The 9,961-nt window shown below is 38.9% G+C and overlaps 1 protein-coding gene across 1 annotated transcript; it reads right to left on the reverse strand.

Annotated features, from left to right (window-relative positions):
* Positions 1 to 1,972: 1,972 nt before the first annotated feature.
* On the reverse strand, positions 1,973 to 6,756 carry LOC102073314 (arylacetamide deacetylase-like 4). Its single transcript, XM_005492936.3, has 4 exons — positions 6,574 to 6,756; positions 5,997 to 6,213; positions 3,066 to 3,129; positions 1,973 to 2,747 (listed from the first exon to the last, which is right to left on the reverse strand). Exons 1-4 carry the CDS (start codon positions 6,754 to 6,756, stop codon positions 1,973 to 1,975), a joined length of 1,239 nt encoding a protein of 412 aa, XP_005492993.1.
* Between the last annotated feature and the right edge of the window lie 3,205 nt (positions 6,757 to 9,961).

Raw genomic sequence — 9,961 nt, forward strand, 5'->3', positions numbered from 1 at the left:
ATTAAATTAGTTGAAGGTGGAAAATGGACAGAGGGGATTTGTGTGTTTTGAGTTTGTGACACTATAAAACACCCATCTGGAGAGTTTCCTCAGGAGTGGGAATGTGCATGTGATGATTGTCCCTCAAAAGGGCCAAAGGGGTTGTCACCAGTGCTCTTTGGAAAGATGCATTAGGAAATGGTGTCATTACCCAAATCTCAGTTCTTTTCAGTATTTGTGCCTTCTTCTAACAGAAGAACATGCTTTTAAAAAGCCACAGGAGGTTGACTTTAGATTCATAATTAGGTGACCCTGTAGCAGGTAACTTTCAGTAACTCTACGTGCAACAAATACAGCTGATAACGACTTAAGATAACCAGTGATTGAAGAGTTCTGAATCAAACTGCTTTTTCTTGTTCTTGCTGAGAAGTAGGATTATGCTAATGTGGAGGAGGTGTATTTTAAATGATGAAAAGAAATTAATTGTGAATCTAAGCCTGCAGATCTTCACACAACTAGGTTGTCAGAACATTTAAATTGCAAATTCATGGGAAAAGAAAAGAGGTAAAAAATCTAAACTTATTAGGTAGCAATGTGGGCGCTTGGGGCTTTTTTTATGTGTTGTTGTTGTAAAGTCAAATTATAAGTGATAGGGGGAAAGTATCATCTTATTTTAGTTACAACACTTTATAAAAATTTAATTTTATATTGTTTCTCTAGTGTGAGGTTGAGTGTTTTTAATAGGGCACATGGTCATCATAAAATAAATAGAATATTCTGAAGTAGAAGGAAATCTTGTTTCAAAAATCAGCAAAAGCCCAAATTTGAAAAAAAATAGTCCATCCAGCGTGTTTGTGGATTTTCAGTTTGTATTGTGTTTTCACAGTTGTGTGGTTGTGTCCAGTTGTTTGGTAGGTTAATTACTGACCACAGCACAGATGTGACCAGGTAAAAGCAGCAGCATTGTGGTCTCTGTGTTTTTTTTCCTTTCATCACAGGAGGGGGTTTTCAGTTGTGTTCATTGTCAGTATGTGTTTAACAAATGTAACTCTCACTCATGCGTTTAGCAAATGGAACTCTCACTCTTATAACAGAAATATTTGCAGTGCAGGTTTTTTATTTTGTTGTTGTTGAAAGCATCACAGAATCACCATAGCATTACAGTGATAATATGGATAAAATTGTGCTTCTCTGCCTTCTTTACATGATTTTCAGATTTTTTTCCAACACAGCAGAACAGGTAGTCTTGAGCATAATATAATCTTGAAAGAAAAAAGGGTTATGGAAAAGTCTCATCTCTGCACTTCTCTGACATCCACACACTCATTGAAGTTCAGAGATTCCAGTTTGAGAATGAAGTTCCAAAACGAAACATCATTTCTCAGATCCCAAACAAAATCACACTCATGCTAGTGGCAGTTTAGGATTCCTGCTCCAGACAAGAGCCTTCCTTTTGACTTCCCTATTTCTGGAGCAGTGTAGTTTTTGTAGAGACTAAACCTAGAAATTAAATTCATGGCTACAATTTCAGTATCTGCTGTAAGACTTCATAGTAGCTGAGTTCTCCATCTGATACCATCAACACCTCTGTCTGTCACAAGGGCCAAAGCAGACCTCAGTTGTTGTCTTCTGCATTTCTGGGTTGTTGAAGTATCTTCATGGAGATTCTTGTCTCTTGCCTCCAGTGTGTGCCAGCCATGCAAAGATACTGGAATTGCTGTAGTTTCAGTCAAACAGGATGCATTGCCTTTTTCATGCTGGTCTTATTGGTGTGTTTTTACAAGAATATTTTCTAGAATGCTTATTATTATTATTTGAACTAGAAAGTTCAAATAATCTTAACATTTGTTTGATAGTCACTACAGAAGCAGAAATCAGAAACTACAAAATGCAGTCAAAATCCAAACCATAAATGAAAGGTGTTTATATCCCTTGCCAAGTATAAATTCACAGACATACTGCATGACTTGCATCTTTCTTCTGAAAAATACTTCTATAAACTGTTTATATAATTCACAATACTGTCCATTATCTTATTTGCAGATAAAAAGGAAAAAATCCCATAGCCAAAAAAGGCTAAAATTCCATGGAAGCCATTCTCACAATGATACCAGGTCACTCGAACACCATTTTCCTCTAGTCTCCTCTTGTATAACAGACCATCATCCCTCAAGACATCAAACTCACAGGTCACAATCAAGGACTCAGGGAGCTGGCAAATAATGGAATCTTCAGCTAATAGTGGGGAAAATGTTATTGCTAAAATTTCTTTGATAGCTTCATGGACTTCAGGTTTATATGATGCAGGTTTGGTTGGTACATAGCCTCTAACCTTAAATTCATCAGGAATAAGGTCAGCACTTACCCATTTCTTATACTGGTGTCTCATACTATCAGGAACATGGCTGTTTTGTAGAACCTCTTTCCAAAATGTGGGTTTTTTGTTAAGGTAACGAAAACAGAAGTAGATGATCATCTTCCGGGACAATATGGGGACAAAAGCGTTCTGCTGGTAGGAGGGCAAGTGGAAATCCAGCCCCTGGAGTCCTGGGTAAAGCAGGACCTGAGCACGTACTTTTGGCAGATCTCTGTCATTCAGCAGTATTTGGCAAATAACTGTGGCAAAATTAGCCCCACAGCTGTCACCACTGAGGATGATGAGACCAGGATCCACGTGATACTCTTCCAAATTCCTCATGAAGTATAAGGTGGCATTGAGACAGTCAAAATACTGCCCTGGGTAGGGATGTTCAGGAGACAGACGGTACCTGAAATGGCAAAGTGAGGTTACAAACATTCAATTTGTGTTGTTTGCAGCTCCTGTGGTAGTTATGCAGACTTTTTTCTTAATTTTAAAGATTACATTTGGGTTTAACTAATGTAGATTGGAAGGCCAAACTAATGATGCTACAGCTATTTTAGAATATTTGCCTATATGCACATTTCTAAATTAAAGGTTTAAGTGAAAAATAGGGATATGATCTAAAACAGTAAATATTTTCAGCATGTTTTTCAGAAGAGTTTCAACTGAGAGCTGTATTCCCATAAATACTCTTATGGCAAAAATAGACTTCTATAGCACTTACCCAACAGACACAACCACTGAGTTGCATTTTTTGGCCATATAGCGGCATACTCTTTCAAAGGCTCCTAGAGAGAAAGTTCAGCAGAAATGATGATTTGAAAATCAAATATCCTTTAGAAATGAAAATACAGATCCCTGAACATGTGCTACGTGGAAGGCACTGCAAGATGAGACTGATAAGGAGCTCATGCTATGAAATTTGGTCTTTACACATCAGTCCATTTTCTGTTGGCCAGTGGCTCTCAGGGCATCACACAAGCATGTGAGGATGGTGATACTGGGGAAACCCAGAAATCTGTCTGGTATGGTCTCACATCTCACTTGGTGGTCAACAAAAGGAGAGTGTAAGCTGAGGACAAACAGGAATAAGGAGCATAGAGGAATGTGAGGCTGAGGGTGCTCCTTTGAGACCCAATACCCTTGATAAGCATTTCTTCTGTGAATTACCCAAACCACTTGTTAAGCCCATGATTTTAACCTTAACCATAACAGCTTTGTGCAAAGAGGAGCTCTCTCACTTGCTTACAAAGGTGTGAAGAGCCATTTCTAGTTGCCCCTTTTGTACCTGGCACTCACTGCTTCCACATGGTGGAATTCTTGTACTGTAAGAAATGGTGGATAAATCCTTCCCCATTTAACTTCTCTTGCTTCTCATGATTTTGTAGTCCCTTAGTGTATCTGTCTTTATACACCTTTGCAGTCTGAAGAGTCATAGTTCATTCACATATTCTCTGCCCAGAAGCACTTTTCTCACCTAGGCAGCCTCTCCTCTTTATCATTTTTGAGGAGTGCTTATATAGAGCTATAAGCACTATACTGTATTTAGATACACCATGGATTTATTACAGTGGCATAAAAAAGTTTCCTGTTTTGTCTTTCCTTTCCTACTAATAATTGCTAGCATTTTGTTTGCTTTTGACTGCTACTGTGAACTATGTCAGCAATTTCAGGTAACTTCCTACCATAACTACCAAGAGCTCCTTCCTGCTCCTGCTTGGAGTCCATTGCTTTATTTATAAGGTCAGAATGCTCTGTTCATCTGTTTGACTTTTCTACATGCCATTTCTCCTGTCATTTTATTCTCTGATCCTCTGCTGTCATAAAGAATTCTGCAGTTTTTCAGCCATCCATTTATGACCCTCAGAGGATTTAATACCACATCACCCTGTTTGAATGAATTGATTGAATAAATTGATAAGCACTGCTCCCAGTACAGATCTCCTTATGGGAATCTCACAGGAAGTTCCCATAACCCATCATTTTTCTCTCTTTCAGTCAGCTGTCATCCAAATGAAAGATTTTCCCTCTTGTGTCATGGGTGTGTAGCCTCTTTAGGAGAATCTTCTAGAAATCAAAGTGGGTTTTAGCCACTCAGTCTCCTTTATTCATGTATTTGCTGACTTAAAAAACTTAAATTGATGGAACTGTTAAAGAGTGGGATTAGATTAGATATTAAGAAGTTCTTTGCTGTGAGGGTTGTGAGGCCCTGGCACAGGATGCCCGGAGCAGCTGTGGCTGTCCCATCCCTGGAAATGTTCAAGGCCAGGTAGGACAGGGCTTGGAGCAGCCTGGGATAGCAGGTGTCCCTGCCCATGGTGGGGACCTGGAATGAGATTTAAGGTCTCTTCCACCCAAACTATTCAACAATTCTAGGATTTGAGAAGTATGACATCCATTTGAGGAATAAGCCACAGTTATCTGTCTGCTGATTACTTTCAGTGTAGCATCTGCTAATTTGCTGGTTGCAGACTTCAGGCTTCCTAGGCTGGGGATTCCCAAAGGCCTTCTGAAAGCTTGTCATCATGTTGTTTTCCTGTTATCAAACACCAAAAGGAATTGAAGGCAAAGGTCAGGTCCCACTGTCTGTGTACAGCTATGGCTGTTACATCAAGCCATGCCACGTGAACAGGGACTCACTGTGCAACTTGTGCTGTGTTTTATCCTTCCGTGAGAGGGATTCACCTGCCACTGAGATCACAGAGTGCCTGCCACCCCTGGAGTCCTCACTGCCACCCAGACTAGCTCTAGACACGAGCCTGGCACCTGAGGACAGCAGGGTGGGTTATCTGCAGAGGAACCCACGGCACAGGAGTTATGTTGTGATTCCTGCACGGGGCTGAAGGATGCCAGGAAATTCAAGTCTGCCCAGTATAGTGCAGACCTAGCCTTGGAAACAGTAAAGGATTCAAACCCCTCAAATTGCACTGCATGACCCCTGGAATGAAGTTCAGATTTTGATGTTAGGTGCTTTGGCTTGCAGAGAAGGCACTTGGAGCCTTAGCAGCTCAGAAGGAGATCCAGGATTCAAGGAGCTGAACTCCCAGCTGCTGAGACAAGGGCTGTCTCCCTTTCTGGAAAAGAAATCAAGTATCCTGTGCCATGTCACCACAAAAATCAAACTTCCCCAAATTGCTCCTTCATTGTTTATATTTTCCTTCATTTGGATTCCTTCTTTGCATGAATGGAAATTTATTTACAGATTTTTAAAAAATTATTTAAATCTTTCCTTGGACCCATATTATATATTTTATGTAAGATAGGGTAGTCTTAGTAGAGCAGCATCCCTCACTGAGAGCTGAGAGCAGGGTGAGGGAGGAAACTCTTCAGATGGGTGTTTTATTGTGCCACAAACTCAAAGCACACAAATGCCCTCTGTCCATTTTCCACCTCCAAGTAATTTAATACTAATGCTGTTCATTCCTAACACTCTTCTCTCAGCTAAGCACTGGTTTCTGGATCTCTTCCCCAAAGGAAGCAGAGATGGGACTCTTTTTAACACAATACTATTCATTCCACAAATACTTTCCAGTTTGTGCTGACAAAGACTGATGACACTGGGAAGGACAGGGCAGACATTGACTGACACATGCCTGAAGGCAAAAATGTAAAGGTTTGGATTTGACTTGAAAAATAAAACTTGCCCATTTCTTACTAATGCTCCCAAATGTGCCAGCGCCTCCATGAAAATAGAGAATTCCTCTTCTTTTGCCAGTGGGTGGGCTTTTGGGCTGATAAATCCTCAAGGGTACCTCATCTACTGTGAGATCTTTGATAAGCAGTTTGGAATCTCTCCATGGAGGAATCCCATTGACCGCTGCTCGCAGTATGGTTAAATCATTGCAGATCCCCAGCTTCTCCAAAATCTTTCCCTGTTGAAAAGAAAGAATTTGGAAGAAGAGGAGTAACGTGCTTTGACCAGTACATTATTCTATGTACATGCAGTTCAATATGTACAGGGTACATCTGGGTATTTGTTTTAAATTTCATATAAAACAGCATAAAGTGGCTGCAGTTTGACTGAAAAATCTAAAGAAGCTTTTAAGATTAGCCATATTAAGTTTATGAGTTAATTTACCATGTTTTGGATTCATATATCAATGCTTACAGGCTTCAGGAATATGAATTGGTTTTTTTCTTTTTTTTTCCCCTCAAGTAATACATTTTCCTCCTCCTCCCAAATATCCTACCTAAGCAAAAGTGAAATCCCCAGGTTAAGAAATTTAACTTACCGCGACCATGGTCGTGATCATCAAGGAGTGGAAAACACGAAGCTTTAGAGGTTGCTCAATTCCAGGTGGCAATTCTGTTTTGAAAAAATCATATAATACAACTCCCCAAAACAGTGCTGGTACTAAAACAGGAGAAATAAAAAACATTCCTATAATTGCCAAAGTTGTATAAACAGATGCCATTTCACTTCAAAACAGGAGGGAATGCTATAAAACTGGGTTAAGCCCTGTTTTCAAATGCATCTAAGGTGTCTTCACAGAAGACTGAGTGCTCAGTTCATATGCAGAAATTAAATGTTTATTAATGTTGCAATGCAATGTAATGCAATTTTCTCCACCCTTCTTTTGCTAATGATATTATTCATAACACTTGTCTGCTTTCCCTATACCCTTTACAAAAGGTGGGATTCAAACTATATCAAGTGATTAATACTATGAGCTTTTCACTAAGAAGGAGAAATTATTATTCAGAGGGGCCTTGATTTGAAGATGATCTTTTTGGTTTGTAGTGGATTCATTTTGGATGAACATTGTTAAATTTTAGTGATGTGGGGCTACTTGCATTTGTCATCAAAGCATATATACACTTCTCTGAGAAGAAAAATCCACATTTTTTAATAAACTCTGTTTCATAGGGGAATGAATGCACTAACACATTCATGGTTTAATTTTTGTTTAAATAAGAGTGTATTTGCTCTGTGTTTAAAATCAGTGCAAGTTGAATGTACACAAAGGAGTCTCCAGACACTTGAGGGTATGTTTGTAGACTGAAGCCACTGTTGCTGCTGGTAAAAGCTTTTTAGCAATTAATCCTCAGTGTTTCATATTCACTGTAATTCTTGTTTTCAGTTCAGTTTAGAGGCATTATGAATACATATGTATTGGTGAGAGATTGATAACTGTTGGTGGCACTTGTTTGGTGAAGTAACTTTTCTGGTTTGTGTTCTTACTAGAATTACATTTTCTACATGATTTAAAATTTACATTCGCCAAACATTTTGTGCCTTGGCTTTTAAAGTGGAATTCCAGTCTGAAAACGGAATTAGTCTTCAGTTTCATTAGCACAATATTTAAATCAAAGCAACACTGAGAGCTGATTTGCACAACATTGGCTTGTGAAGGTAAGGATGTGTGGGATGAAGCAACATCATAAATTTGTGCCAAGGTTTGTGAAATAGGGAGATCATTAGAGCCTTTTCTGGGCTGAGATTGGCTGATCTGGAGCCTTTCCCTTCCACAGAGCACAAATTTAGGATACAAGTAGTTAAAATGTTGGACTGCAGAGCATTGAAGCCAAGGCCAGGTGCCCATGGCCAGTGCTTAGCTTGTCCTGAGCTCATCAGATGTTCTCCACAGGGCTCTGCAGCACAGCTGGGGCAGCCCAGTGGTGTTTGTGGTCGTTAGTTCCAGAAATGTTTCCCTGTAGTGTGATATTATGGCACAGCCTGTGGGGATTTGGCTTTTTTTTCCCATATATTCCTGTAAGAACAGCACAGTTTACCTAAGTGCTTATTTCTGATGTCTGCGCCATCAGTCAAAATATCCTGAAGTAAATTCTCACATGGATATCAGCTCTGAATCTTGTATTTCAGCATTCTTGATGATTTCTTATATTTGAATCCTCAGAGGAGGCAATTTCTGTGCTTTCTAAAGAACCTTTAATCAAGAATAAAAGAATTCTTAAAGGTACTTAGTACTTCAGTGGCAGTAAATGAAACTTGTAAAGGTGACAAAAGGCAATTAAACACCTGCTATTTAAGTGATCAGATTATGAAAGCCTTATACCACAGAGCACATGTCTGTCTGCTGTTACCTCTATGAGCTCTTGCTGACACTGTTTTGACACAAGATTTCTTCTCCTATTCAGTGAGTCAGTAATTAATCGGCTTTAATCAAAACCAAAACACCTCACACATGCCACCTCTGTTTTGAAACCTTGATGGACCTGATAGAGTGGGAGGAAAAATTGCTTTACTGTCTTTTTATTTAAAAATAAATTTACAAAGGGACAGTTTGGAGTTTTTTGTTCATTTGTTTTTTGTTGTTAAGCCCTGGCAGTTATTTACAGAATCTCTTGTACGGTCATGACAATCTGAACAAAAATCTTTCAGTTCTGCATTACAACCTTTCTGTTGTTAAAGAAATGTTGGTGAATCAGTGTTTCAAAATAATATCCTAAAGTTTTAATCTCTTAATATGTTATACTATTAGAGTATACTCAGCATGTGAACTTTGTTTGCTGAAGAACAAACTCATCCCCAAACCCCAACTTCCACAAAGTCTTTACCTATTGATGAGAACACACTTGCCCTAATTAAAGGTTGATGAGATTCCACTAAACCAGAGGAAATTAACACAGTGTGGAGTTTGATATTGTAATGAGTTATGAGCCTCATGTGGTTCCTTATTGTAACAAAACAGCTCCTCAGAGCTCATCAAATGATTCTTTATTCTTTGAACTTGGTGTTGCTGGAGTTTGATGAGTACAGAATTGAGAATAGTTGGGTAAATGCTTCCCATTTTCTCATCAGCAAGCCTCCATTTATGCATTCTAAAATTCATTCTCTTCTTGATTTTTCAGCATATTTATAATAGTTATAATAATTATGGGAATGGGAAGTACAATATGATACCTACCCAAAGAAATGTGGTGTTTGCAGGTTTTCCCAAGACTCAGCTTTGTTGATTTTCTAAAGTTTCACACATAGCTTTGTAGGCTGAGAATGTGAAAAACTCATCAACTTCCCCTTAATTTGTTAGTGGAAGAGGCAGCAGCTGACAAACCCAACACTATGCAAGGCAGGAGCACTCAGGGCAGTTGGTGCCAATGAATTCTGTGACTGTCCTGAGTTATTGGTTTTCTTGTGAAGTTTCTCCAGAACATTACAACACATTTCACCTGTGTTGCAGGCTGTTTCCAGCACTGCTGACCTGCAGTCAGTTGACTATTGCAGAGTTTCTCTGTGTAACACAGGAAATCCTATGATGAGTAACTGAAGCATTGTGAAGTAGTCAGCTGTGATGACTGAGTATTGATTTCAGCAGGTATAGCCAGGAAGCAGAAAACAGGAAAAAATAACATATCACAAAGAAAATTTAAACCCAGAAATAATAGCTTCTGATAGAGTTCTTTATTTTTTTAATGTTCATTTCAAAGTGAAACACTCTGGTAAATATAATTTGCCTTGCTTTTAAAAATTATTCTTATTTCCTCTAGGTAATTGAGCAGAACAGTTAGAATCTGTGGAGTACTTTACCTGACTTTGTTTTTATCACTTCGAGCATGGAGGGAACTTGCCATACTTCAGTTCACATTTCTACATTTCACATTATGCAAACAACTGACTGAAGGCACTCAGAGCTTTTCATACCTGTAAGTCTGGGTCTT

Source organism: Zonotrichia albicollis, chromosome 25, assembly GCF_047830755.1.
Source record: "Zonotrichia albicollis isolate bZonAlb1 chromosome 25, bZonAlb1.hap1, whole genome shotgun sequence".
Taxonomy (NCBI): Eukaryota; Metazoa; Chordata; class Aves; order Passeriformes; family Passerellidae; genus Zonotrichia; species Zonotrichia albicollis.

What these genes read in the sequence shown, in the direction of transcription:
- LOC102073314 (XM_005492936.3), bottom strand. Translation starts at nt 6,756, where the DNA reads ATGGCATCTGTTTATACAACTTTGGCAATTATAGGAATGTTTTTTATT. An exon ending in TGATCACGACCATGGTCGCG is followed by an intron (nt 6,214 to 6,573) that starts GTAAGTTAAATT and finishes TCTTTTCAACAG; the next exon opens with GGAAAGATTTTGGAGAAGCT. An exon ending in TCAGTGGTTGTGTCTGTTGG is followed by an intron (nt 2,748 to 3,065) that starts GTAAGTGCTATA and finishes TTGCCATTTCAG; the next exon opens with GTACCGTCTGTCTCCTGAAC.